Source organism: Astatotilapia calliptera, chromosome 7 (genome assembly GCF_900246225.1).
Source record: "Astatotilapia calliptera chromosome 7, fAstCal1.2, whole genome shotgun sequence".
NCBI lineage: Eukaryota > Metazoa > Chordata > Actinopteri > Cichliformes > Cichlidae > Astatotilapia > Astatotilapia calliptera.
The window spans coordinates 65,920,456-65,940,630 of NC_039308.1; the positions used below are offsets into that span (position 1 = coordinate 65,920,456).

Here is a 20,175-nt window from a genome sequence, read left to right on the forward strand (position 1 = left end):
ATCCAGGAGGCCAAAATAGAGCCAAGAACAAAAGAACTGCAGGCATCACCTTGCCTCAGTTAAGATCAGTCTTAAAGAAAGGTGGGAAAAAATGAGCCAAATGGCATCCACAGGAGAGTTCCAAGGCAAAAAGCACACCGATGACTGAAAAGGATACTTCACTCATTTCAGTTCACATGATCTCAGAATGGTAGCGTGGACACTGATGATAGTGTGATGTTTGCTTTCTGTTTCAGGACCTGAAAGTTCCCGTAACTGATGAAACCATGAATGTATTTTATACCAGGAGAATGAGCAGCGATCAGTTCATACCCTGGAAATTCGAAGGCACTCAGGTACTGCAGCGTGACAAAGTTTGGAAACACCTGAAAATCCACCTCTAAATGGCTAAAAAAGAAAAAATAACAACCAATGAAAACTTTGGAAAGGCCCAGTCAGAGTCAGACTTTCATGCTTGAAAAACCTCCAGTGTGGCTGAATTAAAACAAGTCTACAAAGAAGAGTGGGCCAAAATGTTTCCACAGTGATGCAAAAGACTCACTGCCAGTTATCACAAACACCACTGCTGTTGTTGCTGCCAAGGGTGGCAAAACCAGTTATCAGGTTTAGGGGGGAATTACTTACACAGAGCCAGGTAGACTCGGGTTGCTTTTTCCCTTAATTCATTCAGAAATGCATTCATTAATACATAAACCATAATTTTGAAACTTTTTATTTGGGATATCTTTGTTTCATAGTCAAATTTGCAAAAAAATAAGAAATCGAGTACAGAAAAATAATTTTCCAGCTAACTGTATTTGTGAGTCTGGTGTGTTTATATCTGTATAATCAGTTTGACTCAGACGAGCCACTAAAACAAATCTTTCTTTCCAGACATCTCAGACAGACAGATGAGAGCTATTGGCTGATCAGTATACACAGCATAGAGCGTATCAGGAGCTAGCACCATGACGGAAAACTGAGAAGGAAAAAGATGATAAAGAAAAGTGGTTTCAGTTCTTTCTTGAGTATAAATCAGAACAAACAACATTTACACGAGTGGTAATTTTATATTTCATTCTTTGTAATTCATAGAGCACCATCTCATTTACCTAACTTACATGGTATTGCCTTCATCTTCAGTTAGCATCTACCTGGACTGATAGATGGAGGTCGTCACTGACATAACACACACACACCCTCACAGATGTACAACACCCCCTGAGATTGTCCTTCTCTCACACACACACACACACACACACACACGTAGCAGACCACACTAACAGATGGGTAGATGTCCGAACCTCTCTTTAGGCACACACACTTGTCAGGTTATGTAGTGGAGACGGATGTGATGGATGCTATCTGTTTGTCAGGTCTTCTCCGTAGTGTTGGTCTAATGAGGCGACACCCTGTCCTGACTGACACAACCAGGTCAACAGGGTCAGAGACAACTCTGTGAATTACTAACCCACATCCATAAATAACCACAAGGTATCAGGACAGACCAGAGGGGTTTCTCTTCTGTTAGCAAAGCCCTGCAGGGCATCAGGTAGTTCAATTAAAACATGCATTCTGATTTAAACTCGATCGATTTAAATGGCTAAATGACTCCTCAGCATTTCTTGAAGTTCTCCAGAGGCCTGGTAATGAACTAATCATTTGATTCAGGTGTGTTAACCCAGGGTGCGATTTAAAACCTGCAGGACACTGGCACTCGAGGCCTGGAGTTGCCTACCCCTGGTTTAGAAGAACCAAATCCTCTCTTCGGAAGAAATTCAGAGTGGATGCCGCGTAAGACGTGTTGACAATTTGACCGGACAGCAGGCTAATGCGTGCGTACAACTGGAGTATAAAAGAGCTACAAAAACATTTTTTGCCTGTTGCAGCTGAAAAGTTTTACATGGGTGTGAAATAATCAGAAAAAGTCAGGTCCTGAGTGGTGAACCAATCCTTTTTTCCCCCCAGAGTATGAAAAAACTTCACACTGTCACAGACAATTTGCCAATATTGTAAATGGAATCATCTGAATGCATGATTATTCCCGACAGTGCCACCAGGCTCCATATCACAGCACTGATCTGAAAGAGCCACATTATCAAAGACTTTCTTATGTGCACATGTAACCCATGAAAAAGCCTGTTGCACCAGTACTGTTCCTGCTAGGTTTATGTGTTACATGGTACAAATCTAAAAAGCCCATAAACTTTGAAAAATGCTAGCTGCATGATTGGGAACAAACCGCCCCTGAGGGATGAACCGTCGCCTGGTCCATGAGACCAATGGAAGAGTCGCCAATGTTCTGGTTTTATTACCAACCAAAAACCTACTGCTCCTGTTGCAAATGCAATATATAAAAATAAATGAATAAAGCCTTATCAAATCCAAAACTAATTATAACACTTATCTCTCGTCTCAAAAATGTTTTCTCATTGCTACTTTCCTTTGAGCTTCCGGGAACAAAAATTATCACTGCAAATACCCCCCCTCGTTTTATTTGCATTTTTATCTATCCTGTTGGAGTAATCCAGTATGCCTGGCTGCTAATAAAACACCTCTCACCTAGCTGACTTCATTTGACTTGCTAATAAAACTCAGCTGTTATCGGGGCTTTAATTAAAATACATCACTTTGAAAGTGAGCAAAACACTTTTTTCCTGTTGCAGGATATGTAAATTCAATTTAGGCTGCACATAATCTCGGTCAATGTTTGTTACACCTGATTTGTGCCACCGCAGTGATGCAGATGTGCGTGAGCAGCGGTTTTCATTTAATGCGCTGCTCTGTGAGTGTGTTACTGTTGTGGTATGTTGGGCAGAGCCTGAAACTGCAAGTTATTTGTTCAGCACATCATGTGAAGCACCTTTAATACTGAACGACACACAGAGTCCATCGTTGGACGGTGTCTGGTCGTTCAGCTTGTGTGCCCTTATAGGTGAATAAAAACGAACATAGGAAAATAAAGACAGTACACAGTAGAATTAGTCTTGAGACCACACAGTTTTTATCTGAAAAAAGATACTTTCTCAATATGATAATGAAAACAAGTTGAGGGTTTACACCAGAGAACAGTGAACAGAAGTCATTTACTGCAGGAGGAATAGGGCTGCCAACTTTTACCTGCAATAATTCAGTTGCACTGCTCTTGAACGGGCATCCAGATGAATCTCATGCACAGGCTAACATTGAGCCCACCCATACATGTGTCTACAGTCATGCTAAATAAATAAAGTATGCATTCTTTCAAATCCAGGATTTCACATATCAGTACATTAGAAAAACAAACAGAAAATTGGTCTGTAGCAGGTTTTACAGTTAGGTCACTGCAACAACATAAGACATACTAGATTGTGCTATTATTATCATTTTTATTATTATTATTGTTTATGCCAAAATATAGAATCAGTGTCTGTTTCTATAGCAATTAGGATGTTAAGTAGCAGCCAACTGCTGTTAACAGAACGTGCTTGCTAATGATTATCTGATCCTGAGCAAGTGTGAGCACCTTTTTTTAAAACAGACGTTTTGGCAGTTTGGTGGTCCGGAGCGTTCCGGCTGTGTGTTAACACAATGCAGTGATCTCACATGAGCAATTGTTGCTGCCCAACAGCCTGGGAAGGATTGCAAGTCAATTTCCAACCAATTTCCAGTCCATCATTCTACAGTCAGAAAGATTATTCACAGGTGGAAAACAGTTCCCAGTCTTCTCAGGAGTGAACATCATAACAATTCCCCCCCTAGGACAGAACATGCAATGCTCAGAGAAACTGCAAAAGAAAAAGAGCTGCGGACTGAGACTCTACAGGTCTCAGTTAGCATGTAAAAAGTAAAAGTTCATGACAGTACAACTAGAAAAAGCCTAAATGTGCATGGCTTGTGTGGAAGGGTTGTCAGGAGAAGTCTCCTTTTGTTCTAAAAAGAACGAGGCAGCGTGGTGAACGCTTGTAAAATTCCACCTAAACAAACCACAAGACCTCTGGAACAATGTCCTTTGGACACTGATAAAGTAGCAAAGTGAAGATATATGGCCATGATGTACGGAGCCAAGTTGGAGGAAAACTAAACACAGCATATTAGCACAAACACCTCACACCAACTGTCAAACACAGCGGTGGTGGAAAGGTGATGATTTGGCAGCCATACAGGACCTGGGCACTTTGCAGAGTTGACGCTGAACTCCTCTGCACACCAAAATGGGCCGAGCTTTAGCCGTCAAGCGACAGGTCAGTGAAACCAAGCACAGCATCAAATCTACAACAGATTGGCTGAAAGAGAAAATAATCAAGGAGCTGCAATGACCTAGTCAAAGTCCAAACTTCAAACTTATTAAAATGCTGTGCCAGACCTTAAAACTAGCGATTTATAAATGAATACCTGCAAACTTCAATAAACTAAAGCAACTTTGAATACTCAGAATACTACAGAGATTAAATATATATGATTGAAATTTTACTCTAAACTGTAAAACAACTTATCGCTGCTTAAGGTGGTTCTATAAGCTGCTTAAGCTGCTTAAGCTGCTTAAGGTGGTTCTATAAGCTCAACTTTCCCATACTGCTTCTGTATTTAGCCTTAGTTTTCAAATGTTGTTCATTTGGGTTTTTATTGAAATTATTTTAAGACACACTAAGGACCACATGATTCATCATTGTGTCCTGATACATAAAACATTGGTACCTTTACCTTGACTATATGTGTGGCTAGTTAAAAAAATAAAATAAAACCAAAGGTTTGATGTCACTTTAAAAAACTATTCAAGCTTACTCCTGATATCAAACACAACCTCAGCCCTCATTAGTCTCTTTCTTTGAGATAACCACCACAGTGATTCAGTTGTTGGACAGCTGATAATAACTACAGATAGCATCCACAGCGACTTCACATCAAGTGACAAATCTGCATATAGTTCAGAAAGAGCTGCACAGTATGAGCTGGATATGTAGCAGAGACATAAGACGGAGATTAGAAGAGCTTTGGACACAGACAGTGTACAACAAGCTGACGCTACACAGGCTTACTAGTACACTAAGGGCCCGTTCTTCGTACGTCGCTTACTACATCCAAGATCAAATCATCGCGCTAACTCTGAGCTCGCTATTCCGGTTCCCCGAACACACCTGTTGTTGACGATTAGTATAGCTGGATGAAGTAATGTGAGATCACTGGGTGGCCCAACAGGGGCTACGCATCGATAGTAGAAACATTGATCGGCAACCCTCTGATTGGTCGGCGAAAATGTCGAAGGAGCGCGCTCGGTATTCTTCGGCAGCAGAGCAAGAACTCTTGAGTGAGGGATTTCAGGAGTTTCAGAGTCTAATTAAAACGCAAGGGAACACTGCAAAGGCTGCAAAAGCAAGGAGAGAGGGCTGGCCGAAAGTTGCTGACAAATTAAACTCGTAAGTAATTTAATAATAACAATAATAATGGAGTGGATCTATATAGCGCTCTTCAAGGCACCCAAAGCGTTTTACAATGCCACTATTCAGTCACTCTCACATTCACACACTGGTAGCTGTCACAGCTGCCCTGGGACAGAAGCCAGGCTGCCATATCGCGCCATCGGCCCCTCTGGCCAACACCAGTAGGTGGTAGGGTAGATTTATCATATCACACTATATTATCCAATATTATATTACATTATATTATATTACATTATGTTATATTATATCCCCTTTCACATTAGAGCCACAACAGGACCCACTAGAACATGGGAACAAGTAAAAGTGAAATATAAGAATATTCTACAGAATGGTAATATTTATCACTTATATTGCTTTTCGTCTCTTGGACAGAGACCCTGAAATAATCTGTTTGTTTGTTTATAACAGCAACCGCAATATACGCTGGATTCTGAGGACTCTCCTTATCAATCTTGCACCTTCCGCAATGGGCTGCTCGCGTAAACGGACAGGACATGGCTGCGACAGGCTTCCCAAATCCACCTTCGCTTTTATAGCCGTGGTCTCCCATCTTGATTACACGAAGTAAATTGCAATTACTACTGTGAAATATGAATTACATCTGTAATAATCACATACATGTAATAGAATGTTAATAGTACATTTCCCTTTTTTAGGAAATGACCTGTATGTATCTGTGTGACATCAATAAAAGGATCAAATACTGCATTATCTTTAGTTACATTGATGTTATTTATTTATGGTACAACAGTGGTAAAATATCGCTGTTGCTTTCGTATGAATGACGCGGGCATACCTGCGTGGCCGCGATCTAATCCTGTTTACATAAAGTAAACCTGCTCCCGAGCAGGTTTACGCTTACGGCTCTGTTGCTATGACAGCAAGTCCCGGATGGGCTTCGAAGAACCGAACGATCCAGGATCACGCGAAATCGTCAACAGTCAAATCCGGCTAACTTACTTAGCGAGGTACGAAGAACGGGCCCTAAGTCTGACCTGTGTCTAACTGCTGTGACAGGATAACAGCTTTTGGCTAAAATACAAGTGCACTTCCTCGAGGGAACAGAAATATACACCCACCCAGCTCTACAGCAGACCTGATGAACAGATGCTAGAAAACAACAAAGACACACACACACACTTCATTTATTAGAGAGACAACAGTGCATCAGTCTCATTAACTGTGGCCTTCATCAATAACTTCATTAAAACCTTTGTCAGCAAAAGCTGAGCTGTTGGACTGTATGAAACTATGAGTATATGTTAAAGTTGTACTTGAATTAATATTAGTATGTTAACACGAGCAATTTAAGTACAACACGACCATAACTTTGATGTGGAAATTCAAAAATAAGTCAAATATTCAGCTTCCTTCACTTTTTATTTTGATGCGCTGAACCCACAGGTGTGTCTCGTGTCTAATTTCTATCTATTAATTCATTGAAATTGTTACATTCTAAAATCAAGTTAGCAGTATTGTTTCAAAGAACTGCGGCTGCATCTGGCAGCTATGATCTGAATTTATGAGGCAACAGAGGACAGAGTAGCAGTTCATTTTATCACATTAGAGACGGTGATTCGTGAACACTTCAACAATTCCTATCATGCTTCCACTGTCTTGAGTGATAATGCTTTTAGGGAAGACCACAGGGTCAACGCTAGTTATCAAGAGCCCCGCCTCTTCTGTTTATAGTGAGGAAAGGTAACAAACAGAATGTTAAACAGCAGCTGTTGCTAACTTTCAAACGCGCTTTCTTCACACAAACGTAAGCTGTAAGTACAACGTTAAATGTGTGTGCTTTACCCGTTTCAGCCAACAGAGGAGGATGTTGTTCAGCTTTTATGGTGTTCCACTTTCAGTGACCTCACAGTAGCTCAGTAATTACACTTCATTAGATATTCTTGACTTGTTTTAAATCAAGTTTTTTTTATCCAGCCCCAGAATTCTCTTCTTTCACATACTCAGAGTTACTGTCTGCACCAATCTGACACTTAGCCTGAGGTCACGTGTGTCTTTGAATATATTCAGACCCCTTACTTCTCTATCTGGCTTCAAACTCCTGCATTATAAGGCCAGGACTGCTAATGTGGCACCCTGGGGCAGGTACTGAAGACTTTGCAAAGTCATAACTCAACATTGTGGGGATAAACAAAAAGTATTTTACCAGCATAATATAATCTGCAGTATGAGCATTGCTTTAACAATATAACAGATAGCTTTAAGATGGCCTTAAGATGTTTATGATGATGTTAACTTTGTATTTCAGGGGCAGTTATAATTATTTTATACATATTGCATATCTGTGCTTATTTGAGTTGATGTTCAGGTTCTTTAAAGGTCGTAAGCTTCACTGACGTGACTGTTCAGGTGATACATGCTGAGGGAAAACTAGAACATAGAAGGAATTGCAATACATGCTTACAAAACACTTATATCAGTTTATTTTATTATCTTTTATATGTTCATATTCTTGTATTAAGGTTTTAGTAGAGGTTCTTGGTTAAAACATTTATTTAGTAGAAGACATACACATAGTCTTAGTGAGCTTCTGGTCTGGTAAAAGGTCAGAAGTGCAACAGGTGAATTGAGAAAGAGCATTTGAGGACGAGACACAGACAGTAGGTGAAGAGGTGACACAAAGAGCATGTGAGGTCAACACACACACACACACACACACTTTAAATTAGATTTATTTAGAGGAAGAGGTTAGATATGTTTGGCTGTAACTGCAAAATTGTCTTGGTAAAAGAGGAACCGTTTCTTGGTGTCTCGGCAAGAAAGAGGAACAAGACAAGAACTGAAAGGTAGACAGGAAGGGCTAGCCATGAAAATAGAAGATGATTTTCTAGGTAAAAAGTCATGATGATGTTGATCTGATCTATGTATAAAATGTATCTGTGACGCATGAAGGGGCGTCAGTAAATAAACCCTGATGTTATAAAATAATTGTTTGTGCTTTAGTAAGTTGAAGATCAATTGCTGTGTTCAGTGATCTTCCCACATGTGAATTAAAATCTTCGTTTGACTTCACCCGGCCGGACCAGTGTGGTTATTTTTCGATCACCTCTTGTACCCTTTCTCAATTCTTGAATCTTAACATCTGGGGGCTTCGTCCGGTGGTTGAGTAAGGGAAAAAAGTGGAGGTGTGAGCGGTGGTCCGAGGTGGTCAGACGGGCAGACATGAAGTCCAGTGGCCGAAGTGAGTGGGCATAAGCCGGCTTATCCAAAAGGTAAGGCACTACCTGTTGAATTATTTCCATTTAAACCACCCCTTTTCAAACTCTCAATTTGTTACCACTCCTTTTTGTAGGCGCGGCGATCTCCTCCTAGGCTGCTCTTCTTTCTTCGGCCTTCCAGGTAGACTACTGGTCGGCCCGTTGCACAGGTGAAGAGGTTTATTCTGCCTCTGTTTCTTGACACCTGCGTTCTTTGAAGACGAATTTTCCTCCACCAAGCTCTCGTGTGCGGGTGCACACTGCGACCAATGGTACCAGGTGTCGCCTTTCCCTTTCAGCTGGACTGCTGTAGCCGTCCGGGCGGTCACCTCATACGGACCAGTCCAGCGGGGCTCCTTCCACTTTCGCTTAATGACCTTCAGCCACACTGCCTTTGCGTCCGGGACCTCTCCGTTCCCCGTGGGTCTCTCACAAGTGACCTGTTTTGTAAAGCTGGACACAAGAGCTTTCAACTCATTAAAATATTCTGCATGCGACCTGTTGCTTGTCCTGGGCTGCTCCACCGGGACCACTGTCCAGGGTGCTGGAAACTGTCTCCCAGTCAGCAGCTCATAAGGGGTGAAACCTGTGGATTGGTTAACAGAACATCTTATGGTCATCAAAGCAATGGGCAGGGCTGCGACCCAATTTAGCCCTGTCTGCGCACAAATTTTAGCCAACTTGTTTTTCAAATTTAGGTTCATCCTCTCTACCTCTTGCAAATCTTTATTCTTGAAGTGAGTACCATTGTCTGATCTAATTCTCTTGGGAAACCCATGCCTTGGAATGTAATGATTGATTAAGCACTTAATCACACTTTTCGTTGAGATTGAGGATGATAGACCGTCCCGAACTTATGTTGCACTCCCAACATCCTGACAGGCAGAGACTATGACAAAGACTCAAGAACACATTTTAACCACAAATATATGAAGTTTCACCTCTATGAACGATTATGCAAAGGGCATCAAAATGGGCAGAGTAACAATGCTGATGCAGACGAAAAACAGATTCTGTTTTCTGCTGACTTTTCATCCTGATATCACTGCATCATCAATGGATTAAGGAGACAGAAAGAGCTACTGTATAGGATGCAAACACACACACACACACACACAGACACACCTTACACATCTAGTACAAAAACAATAAATAATAATGAAGGTGACCTGACGAGAAAATCCAGGCTGTGTAGTTGTGTTTGTTATCTCTTAGCTTGGCTTCACTTCTAAAGTCTGAGCACTCCTGGTGAGATAGTCTGAAGAAACTTCCAGACTGTGCTACAGTTTGTGCATAAAGCCAAAAACAGCACTTCCTTTTTCACATGCCATGATGTAGTTACTGGCACTCTTTGGTTGTTTATAAGAAAGCCGGAGTAAAAAAAAGTGTGGGCATAAAACTTGCACAACAAGCTCATCCTTGAAAGAAGCGAGCTTGCTCATCTGACTGACATTTCTCTTTGTCGTGCCATTCTGGCAACAACTTTATACAATTACCTGTTTTCACGTATACAATACAAAAGCAGGAGGCACTGTTACCGGGCAACAATGGCTTTACACCTACCCTTTGAGGACAAAACAATTACAAATTTTTACTATTAACCACATCTTAGTGACAGAAACACAAAAAGGAACTCCCAGTCACCAGTTTCAAACCTATTTGGAGAAGCCTAACTGTGATTCTCATAAGCAGTGGTACTTTCCTTAATTCAGTAATCACATGACAGGTGATGCGCTTGTAGGAGGAAGTTCGTTGGGCATCTTTCTTTGCCTTTAGACAATAATTCTGATGGCAAAAGAACCAAACGGGACAGGCGCAAGAAAAAAAAAAGGAGGGGGTTCTGGTAATAATGCCGGGAGCAGAGTTTTGAACCAGTTGAAGCTTATGGAGGGATTTTTGGGGGAGACCATGCAAGAGAGAATTACATTAGTCAATGCGGGAGGTAACGAGACTATTAAACAACAATGGACGCAGACTGGATGGAAAGAGAAGGGCGTAATCGGTTAATGTTGCATAGGTGGAAATAGGCAGAACAGGTGAGATCATTGATGTGAGATTTATAGGATAGTGAGCTGTCAAGGATGACACCAAGGCTCTTAACCTGAGGAGAAGGGAAAGCTGTGGAGTTATCAACAGTGAGAGTGAAATGATTTGCCTTCAGTGGGCTGGATTTAGTGCCGACAAGAAGGAGTTCAGTTTTATCCTCATCGAGCTTTAGAAAATTAGGATTTTAATTCCGATAAACATTCTATAAGAGAAGGTGGGAGGGAGGAATCAGGCCAGCAGGAGAGATTTAACTGGGTGTCATCAGCAAAACAGTGAAAGGAAAGATGAAATTTATGGAAAATGGTACCAAGAGGGAGGATGTATGTTATGAAGAGAAGAGGGCCTAAGACTGTACGTTGGGGTACACCAGAACTGACCGGGAATAGACGAGAGCGGAATGATTTGAGTTTAAAAAACTGGAAGCGGTCAAGGAGATATGATTGGAACCAGGCTGGGGGTGTGTCGGAGACGCCAAGAGAGGAAAGTCTGTTTAGAAGGAGAGATCGTGTCGAAGGCTGAACTCAGATACAAAAGGACAGGAAGGCTGAGAAGACCAGAGTCAGCTCTGAGTAAAACATCATTAGTGAACCATAGCCTAAATGGCACAGTGGTCTACAGATCTTCAGGGGTGGAGATATGCACATTATGCTAATGTTTTGGACACAAGGTTGTGAAATCCAGAAGAAAAAACAAACTCATCTCCTGTGCACGATATCAAATCTCAGCATCCAGCTTCAATGGCAGCGTGCTAACACACGAAGCAGCTGTCGAGTGCTCCCAGCTGTTTTCAGCTTTGTGATAAGAACTAAATACTGAAAGGAGATCATTGATAAGTCTTCACTGTCAGGATATCCATATATACATGTAGATGGAAAGTTTCATATTATATAGGCAATTAAGTGACAGTGCTTCCTATGTGATGCTGAGGAGTAATGCAAAAAGTAATGTAATGAGCAATTCATAAATTACTTTCTATAAAGCGTAAAAAGGTAAGTAATACACTGGACTATGTAATATTGTAATAAGAGCAATGTTATAAAAGAAACATTTCACTATATCTTAATGTATTTAGGAACGCAACAACAACGTGTTGGTATAGCCAACAGAAAAGAAAGAAAAAAACTTTCAGCACTGCAAAATTTTAATCTTTTTTTTTAACTGTGGGAGAATGACACTCACAGGAGACATGCAGTTCTCTGTTTGGCCTCAGTCAGTCAGGTTATGTTCTGCTCGAGTGTGCTTTGAGGCAGTGGAAATGAGGTTAGTAGGCAGATGACAGAAGTTGGCATTAAAGCAAGTGGATCAGAGATGACCTCAGCATGGACTCTGGCAGTCTCAGATATCTGTTCATAAAAGTAGAAGTTAAGGAAAAGAAGTGGGAGCCCTTGAAACTGCAACAGAAGGATCGACAGGAGGAGGAGATGGGAGAGTAGAAGAACAGTGGAGGAAGGTGTGAGAAAAAGAAGAAGAGAAAAATAAAGAGCAGTCAGGACTTCTGAGCGAGGAGCTAAGAAATGAAGGAGCCACAAAAATAGCTCCGTGTTTGTAAACCACGCCGACATGCATCATGGTTAGAAGTAACTATTTTACATAGAGATGACCCTGATCTGTTGGAAAGACTTTGCACAAGAAACGTGGAGGGAAGAGCAGGCAGCTGGGGAGAAGAGCCGTTCTGATCTATTCTTGTCCCGACCCCACCATCCCCCATCGCAACTGGACCTCAGAGCTGCCCTTAAGAGAGAGCGAGGGGCTTAATGTGAAAGAGTGTTCATGATGTGTTTTATCTGATAGTGTGATTAAAAAATAAAGATCGCTTTAAATCAATCGCTCTGTTTCCTCTGATTAACAGTTTACGCCTCAGTGGCTTGCAGGCAGAATTGTTGTTCACTGCTACACGTTCACAAACAGCCTATATGGAAATCAGACGATCCACCTCCACTTACAATAAACTATTTTATTCACCACAAAAACTGTTTGGCGTAGGCTGAAATAATATAAACAGAGGGGGGAGGGGGCTGCTGATGAGTAATAGATCAGTTCTTTGTAAAGGCAAGAGAAGCACAGTCTAACATAAAGATGATCATTACTCTCCTGTCTAAACACACACACACTCAGTCTGTAGTTCCTCAATCAAAACTCATTTAGAGGGATTTGCCTCTGACAGCCTAACAAACAGACATGCTTTCTGCTCGTCTTTACAAAGAAATATTCTCCCTGTTTCATATCCATCAACCTAAAATCAGTTATCGTGATTTATGTCTTTAATAACACGTTGTGCTCTGCATGATCAGACTATTACAAGATTCCATTATTCAGTTTTACTTCGTTGTCTAATAAAACAAAAAAAGAAAAACTGCACTAAGATTGAATTTCTGTCAGGATATTTGCCAATCAACTCGAGCGTCTTTTACCTATAAAAGACAGCAGCCTATAAAAATAGACCCTGTAAATAATCTTGGTTGGGTTCCCCGTCTTGGCATCACACACACACACACACACAATTCAGAGGAGACACTGATATTGGTGCGCTTAATCTTAGCTCACATCATCTGCTCTCACTCTGTACCAATACGTCATCCACAGCCTCCTAAGAAACACATTCACATGCTTGTGTTTCCATCACATTTCTTATACTTCGTGCACACGCACTCTAAGAAGAGATATCCTGTAATTCACAGGGTGGGATGGGCCGACATTCTGCAGACCTGCTGCCTGTGCACCTTAAATCAAATCTTTACCTTGCTGTACTCTATAATTCATGTTATGAAGACATATTTGTCACAATGCCACCATGTAACCCGGCTTATTTCCACACAAACTGACTAATGGCTGTTTTAGACGTCTGCGGTAGCGTCTACGACGTAACCTACGTTTAGTGGTCGACGTTGTTGCCGACATTTATACTTGTGCTGGTGCATATTCACCTTATGGTTGAGTCCTGGTGCTTTACATGCAGTGCCAGCAAATAGAAACAAATAAAGTGCCTTGTTCATCCCTTCACATCAATTTGGACAATTTCAGTGATCTCACTCCAGAATTTTGCTTTTATATTAGTTTCCATTTTTTTACATTGAGACAGTGATTATTGATAAATTAAAAACTAGTTGCAGGCTGCATGAACATGACATGTAGTTACATTTTGAGGGAGGTGCACTTCAGGTTATGCCATAAGGTTAAAGAAGGGTTTGCAGTTATAGTGGATGGTCTCTGTTTGGCTTTGCACTTCTTACACATTCTTTAACGTGATATTTTAATGATATTTCAAGCTTTACTGTGTTCAGTGTGTTTGCGTATTCGTCACACTGGAAACTGAAAAGAAGAATTCAATATACAGAGGACAAGTCAGAATATAAGAAAGTAGCTCTCATAGGTAAGGTGTTTTGAGAACAGCAATCTTGCAATGTTAGCTTTTCCACTAGCTCCCTCTTTTGGAAAGAAGCAGGAGTTCTCGCCTAAAACTGCTGACACAGGGAAGCATTGAATGTTGGATGCGTCACTTGCTGTAATTGTAAATGCTCATGACAGTGATTGCATGGTAAGCTGCGGTTACCTGAAAGGCGATGCTGCTTGGTGCTTACTCTGTTGGCGTTTTGCACAGTGCAACAAAGGTGGAGCATGGCAAACATGGTGAGAATCATGACCACACTCTGAAGCAGCAGGGTCAGCTCAAACTGCTTCCCTATCCTGCAAGAACAAGACCAAGGCAACCAAAATCAATCAGGACTTTAGATACAGAGCTCTTATAGATCAGCATGTAGTCCGGTAGGATCAGCTGTATTTAAATACAGAGCCTCAAGGCTGACATGACAGGTTAGCACCTTTAAAAGGAATAAAACAGAAAAGCAAAAGGATAAAAATTATGAGTAAAGAACAAATGCTTTCTTACCAGAAAAATATACGCAAGATGTTAGCTATGAGCAGCACCAGACAGACTCTGGTGGAGAATCCCTCAGTGTTGCTGCTTTTCTGGATCTCCTGATATTGCGGCACATAAGGCAGGGCTCCCCCAAACACCATTACGAATGATGCCAGCCAGGAGAGCAGCGTCCACGAGCCCTCCATGTCCTCCTCCTGGAGAACCACCTCGGCATCCATCACAGCAAGGGAATATTACGAGTGTTCAGGAGGTGGATGAGTAGCAGTAGGAGATCTGACAGACAGCAGGCCACTGTCAGAGAGTCAAAGTAATGGGAGGTCAGCAGCGTTATCATTAATGGGCATTATGAGGCGCCCAGAGTCACTAACCAGAGATTAACATTGCCCGAGTGCAATTAAATGCCTCATTCTTATATCTCACATCACAATTTTCATGTTTATTTCCAGCACTAAATCTCTTACAGGAAAGTAGCCCGTGCATGATGACCAAAACAACCAAACTTACATAAAACATGAAGCAATATACTTTCATATTAGAGCCAAAATGATCTCAGTCAGCTGATTCTGGCCTATCAATGCACACATACAAGGCAGGCATAATACTGCTTTTAAGCTTCTTTATGCAGAACATAATGTTGAAGTAGACAACTATGTCATTGTTGCATAGTCTGTTACAGTTTCACATATTTGCTGGTTGATTAGTCAAAAACAGCTGTTAAATGTTTATCTTTTTATATTTTTTTAAAGTACAAAAGGCTCATTATTGTCCAAATACAACTTCTAAATGTTGGCAGTTATCTTATTTTTCTAATCGTTTTACATCCATTTCCATCAATCAAAATCATTCAATAACACATCTTAGGCAAGCTCTGCTGTTACAGGCAGGCGTAGTAATGATTCCAAACAGAGGTGCAGCAAAGAAAATGTTCATTTTTATTCAGGTTTCCCAACAGTTACAATAAATGGACCCATGACTGTCTGGAAATAGTATACTGTACTTTAATTCATTACATAAATAGGTCAAGGAGGACAGACAAGTAGCAAACTACTTTTCTATTATTTAAACTTCTTGTCTTTTATAGTGGCCACATATCAGAACAGGGATCACAAGTGGGAGTCAAAGGTCTGGGAATGTACAGCAACAGAGGACATGGACTGCCAGGAGAGGTTAAACAGTCACCGGCTGGTGAAGCTAGGGGCGTTACTAAGGTGACCAGTATGGGATCTACCACACTGTTTAAATAACAAGTCAAAATGCATATCTGCACCGACTTCTGTCAAACTGCATACACCAGCTTTTCTTTTTTCTTCTTAGCTTAAATGTTCAGTTAAACATATTCTATTACCAGGCTGTCTTCATAACAAAGGTCCTGGTAATTCAAAATGTTTTCTTAAATTAAATCTTCAAATTAATATTATTATTAGCAATGCAAAGTGACTACTGTGACTACTTGGCATGATAAGATAAGATAAGCTTTATTAGTCCCACACGTGGGAAATTTGTTTTGTCACAGCAGGAAGTGAATTTTATTTTACTTTATTACAAATGGTCACAGTAGTTCTCTTTTCCCTCCAAACAGTGTTACAATATGTTTCAGTAAATTTGATTTCATACAGTTCCCTAAAACTCCAGTTCCCTATTGTTGTTCTTCAGTAGAAACAAAACAAAAACAAACGTATTTTGTGTACACAAAACCCTGACCTACACATGCTGAACAACAGTGAGCAGTGGCATCATGCTTGTGGGTACTGTTGTGTTCCTGTTCAGTAATGACTGTGTAATATTTTCATTATCAAACCTTGAAACGCGCTAGAATGAATGTGCTCTTTTGATTGGTCACAAGGCTCAGCTGACGAATCAGTCAAACCTGGAAATCCAGTCAGCACTGGGTCAACACACTTTTGTCGTGATAACACAAAACCCTCACCAACAGGTTCTCTTCTTGTAAGACTGCTGCTGTTAACCTTTTCTCCTCAACGTAACAGCAGATGCATTGAGTGGAATCTCCTGTGTACAGCCTGATTAACATCAGAGGGCATTTATTTGTAATAAGGACATAACGGCTGAAAAAACACCAACATTGCAGAAAGCATTTTAAAGGTGTGATGATTAACAATGCAAAGTGAATGAAAACCTGCAGCAGACCTTTAACACATTCCATAAAAAGGTTTCTACGTGTTTTCCAAAGTTAAATATTATTCAGGAAATTTAACAATCCAAGGCGTCTCCAGCTACTTCCCTCCGCCTGCTGTAGAAGTTAACCATCACATGAGAGCAGCCCAAATGTGATGGACTACATCTGATAACACAACGAGCTTTGTTACGTAAGCAAAGCATAGCTTCTTTGGGTTGGGCTAACATGCCTGAACTTCCAGACATCAATTTTAGGCTACTGTGCCAGCCTCAGAGTAACAAGACACAGAGGCCCAGCATTCACAGCGAGTGGTTACATTGTTATAAACAGATGAAGGTTTCGTATAAGCCTGTGCAAATAAGAACTTTTAAGGGCAAAAATTAAATCACCAAAGAAAGTCTACCGTTTTCTATAATAGTAGAGCGAGCTCACTGGGGCTGATTCTGTATCGCCCCTTATAAGGATTTTATACCCCAGTAAGTTCCCTAATTTAAGAGTTAACTTAAAACTTCAAGCTTTACTTACCAAGCCTCGTCGTTCACTTTCCGCCCGTTTGTAACATAAACAAAACCCGCACACGAATTCTTCGGCGTCAAAACACACCGGGCTCCCGGCAGCTCCAACTTTCAAATCCAACTCGTTCAGATGAGGAGAAACGTGCGCGCGCAGGCAGGCGCACACGCACTCGCAGGCAGGCGCACACGCACTCGCACGGATACATCGACTTCTATCTTTTGTTTTAGTTAATACAGATTTAACAAAGGCTTTTGTGTGCATGTTTCTATGACCCGGACGCCTAAATGAGGCAGACTACTGCACTGAACAAATATCTGAATGTCAGGAGTTTTATGAAGCTACGTGGGGTAAATAAAATCTACAACTCTGTACTGCCCATTCAAAACTCGCTGTACTTTGGAGCAGCTCTCGCGAGATTCTCTGTGCTTTGGAACAGCTGACTGTGCTGTGGGTGTTGTGCGAGATTGCTTACTTCGAGTAGATAGCAAAACAGTCGCTAGATAGCGGTTTGAATTTTTGTGCTGTTTAGGCGCTGATAATCATTTACATCACAACATGGCTGAGACGGACCCCAAATCGGTGCAGGACCTTACCAATGTGGTGAGTCGTGATCGCGAGGCAAGCTAGCTTTAGCCACAGTAGCTTAGCCTTAGCTAGCAAAGCCAATAACAATGCTAACGATAGCAAGCTATCTGAGCTAGCAAATTTTAGCACTTATGCGGTGTTTCTTGGATTTTGTTTGGTGTGTAAAACTCTAGATTCAAAGTGTGTGTTGAGCTTGTTGCATTCAAACCACAATCCCAGACTTTAGCTCCAGAATGTTATGTAATGGTCAACCGGTCATGTAAATGGCATCACCAAATTCCAACGAGTAAACTGCACAGAATTATGTAAAAGTTACCTGCAGTACATTTTCTATCCTTATTCACCTGGCACTTATATATAGTAGGTTTCCCTTATCAGTGTCTGACTACTGAATATCGCGCAGTTTCACACAGACCTTAAAATGTACAGATTATATGTTAATGATTCTTTTAGTGTTTCCTATACGACAAAGCCTGCGTAGGCAGTGTTTGAGTGTTGCCATAGAGATGGGGGTCAGTGAGAGACGTTCAGCTTCAGTAAACCTCGCAAACGTTTAAAAACCACCTCCGCTAGTTTGAGTCATTTGTTGTTATGCATTACCTAGTTTCCTACAGTCGTATTCACACAGATTTAAAGAAGCTGAGGATTAACTTGACTGTTATGTGAAGGAGATGCAGAATGAAGAGATGGGGGGTGTGCGCTGCAGGTGTACTTGTTACAGTAAATCATAGATCCATAGTCAAGCTTTTAAGTTGTTGGCATAGAAACAGATTCACAGACCATATGCTTAAGTGTTTGTATCTGGCAGTGTTATGACTTCACTTTATATCTCCATAAACTTTAACTACTAAGTGGCTCCAGTTTCATTTATAATTTCTGCTCTTTTCCCCTCCACAGGTTCAGACTCTGCTGCAACAGATGCAGGACAAGTTCCAGACCATGTCAGACCAGATCATTGGAAGGAATATCCTAATAATCATCTAAAACATTGTATTGATTATATGCATCAAAGTTAATAATTGTAGGCTGGGTCATTTGTTCCGTGTTAGCTGACTTTGTGATTTCCAGTTGTAATTACCAGCCTTAACTAATTCTCCACTTGATGAAATGAGCACACGTATTGATGACTTGGAAAAAAACATTGCTGACCTGATGACCCAGGCTGGTGTCGAGGAGATCGAGGCAACACCAGAAAAAGCTAAAGAGGGTCAAGGATCATAATGAAGGTAATCAAGTAGTCGGCACATCTAGCTTTGTCAGTTTTCCTGTAAATATGTTGAATGTCAGCTTTAATAGTGAATGTTTTTCTAAATCTGTCCCACAGGTTCCTAAATCACAAGGCGTGAAGTCGGTCCTGTATTCAGGAGCAGCAGACTTTTTCCATTCTGAAAATGACTAATATTGATTTGGTGTGTCGTTGTGTGAAATGCTTTTTTATATATTGTGAAATGGTTATGTAATGACTTGAAAATTTGAACGTTACTTGTAAGCTAGAGTAGTGTGACATGCCCTTCAGCACCTCAAGTGCTCATGTGCAGGATTGCAGATTTAGCGTACTAACCTGGAGGTTATTTTCATATACATGTATATCAGTAGTTGAATTCCTTGACACGAAAGCAGACAGTGTTGGTTTTGCCCTAGCCTCTGACGAGGACTAAAACTTGCAGGCTAACAGGTTAGTACAAACCTCTAACCCAGTGTCCGCACCAACACGGTGCAGCGAATCTCTAAAGCTAGCAGTGTTTCACAGTGAGCACTGTTACAACCATTGTGTGGGATGCATTCCAATCCTGATAGTCTTCTATTAAAGCTATTTAATACACGGCTGTTTGTCATGTATGGTCAATACTTGGAAAGAGGGGTGCACTATGAAGTCAGATCAGTGAGTTATTGGAGTTGGTCAAACTTAAAATCAGTTTTCTGTAATGAAAACTGATTTTAAGATAAGCGGCTCTTTTAACCTAAGTCACTATGGTCACTTAACCTGAAGACGTAAGCCGCTCGGCCGCAGGTTATGTTCAGAGTTTGTTTTAAAAATCCATATTTTCAGAGTTTGTTTTTTTTATCCATCGCATTTTTAAAAAGTGTTATTTATACGCATGTTCGGGGAATAAGTTTTATGTGTCACAAGTTGTTAAGCTGCACTTTAGTGGAACCACTAAAATCATCGTCAGGAAATTGCATTATGTATGTGCATGTTTATTTTAGTGAAGCAAAAAAAAAAAATGTATAAATGTTAAACTTCATTCCATCTCTTTCCTGCTTATCCAGTTAAGATGTGTGTGTGGGGGCAGGAGCCTATCCCAACTATTTAGTACAGCCGTGTCAAACTCCAGGCCTCGAGGGCCGGTGTCCTGCAGGTTTTAGATGCGTCCTTGATCCAAAACAGCTGATTTAAATGGC

The 20,175-nt window shown here is 40.9% G+C and overlaps 2 protein-coding genes across 2 annotated transcripts in view; one reads left to right on the top strand and one right to left on the bottom strand.

Annotated features, from left to right (window-relative positions):
• Positions 1 to 17,514, bottom strand: part of LOC113027144 (PQ-loop repeat-containing protein 1) — a 59,993-nt gene extending 42,479 nt beyond the window's left edge. The window contains exons 1-3 of the mRNA XM_026176706.1: positions 17,197 to 17,514; positions 14,547 to 14,828; positions 14,211 to 14,344 (exon numbers count right to left, since the gene is read on the bottom strand). Coding sequence (XP_026032491.1) covers positions 14,211 to 14,344; positions 14,547 to 14,755 — 343 coding nt within the window. The 5' untranslated portion in view covers positions 14,756 to 14,828; positions 17,197 to 17,514. The remainder of the gene's footprint in view (positions 1 to 14,210; positions 14,345 to 14,546; positions 14,829 to 17,196) is intronic.
• Positions 17,515 to 17,591: 77 nt separating this feature from the next.
• On the top strand, positions 17,592 to 19,596 carry hsbp1b (heat shock factor binding protein 1b). The gene is made up of 4 exons (XM_026176707.1): positions 17,592 to 17,787; positions 18,670 to 18,736; positions 18,872 to 18,998; positions 19,097 to 19,596. Exons 1-3 carry the CDS (start codon positions 17,743 to 17,745, stop codon positions 18,991 to 18,993), a joined length of 234 nt encoding a protein of 77 aa, XP_026032492.1. The 5' UTR covers positions 17,592 to 17,742; the 3' UTR covers positions 18,994 to 18,998; positions 19,097 to 19,596.
• Positions 19,597 to 20,175: the final 579 nt, after the last annotated feature.

Bases quoted from the DNA above. Each gene is read 5' to 3' on its own strand.
- hsbp1b (XM_026176707.1), top strand. From the start codon at position 17,743: ATGGCTGAGACGGACCCCAAATCGGTGCAGGACCTTACCAATGTG. The intron at 17,788-18,669 runs GTGAGTCGTGAT...TCCCCTCCACAG, and splicing joins TGCAGGACCTTACCAATGTG to GTTCAGACTCTGCTGCAACA. The intron at 18,737-18,871 runs ATATCCTAATAA...CTAATTCTCCAC, and splicing joins AGACCAGATCATTGGAAGGA to TTGATGAAATGAGCACACGT.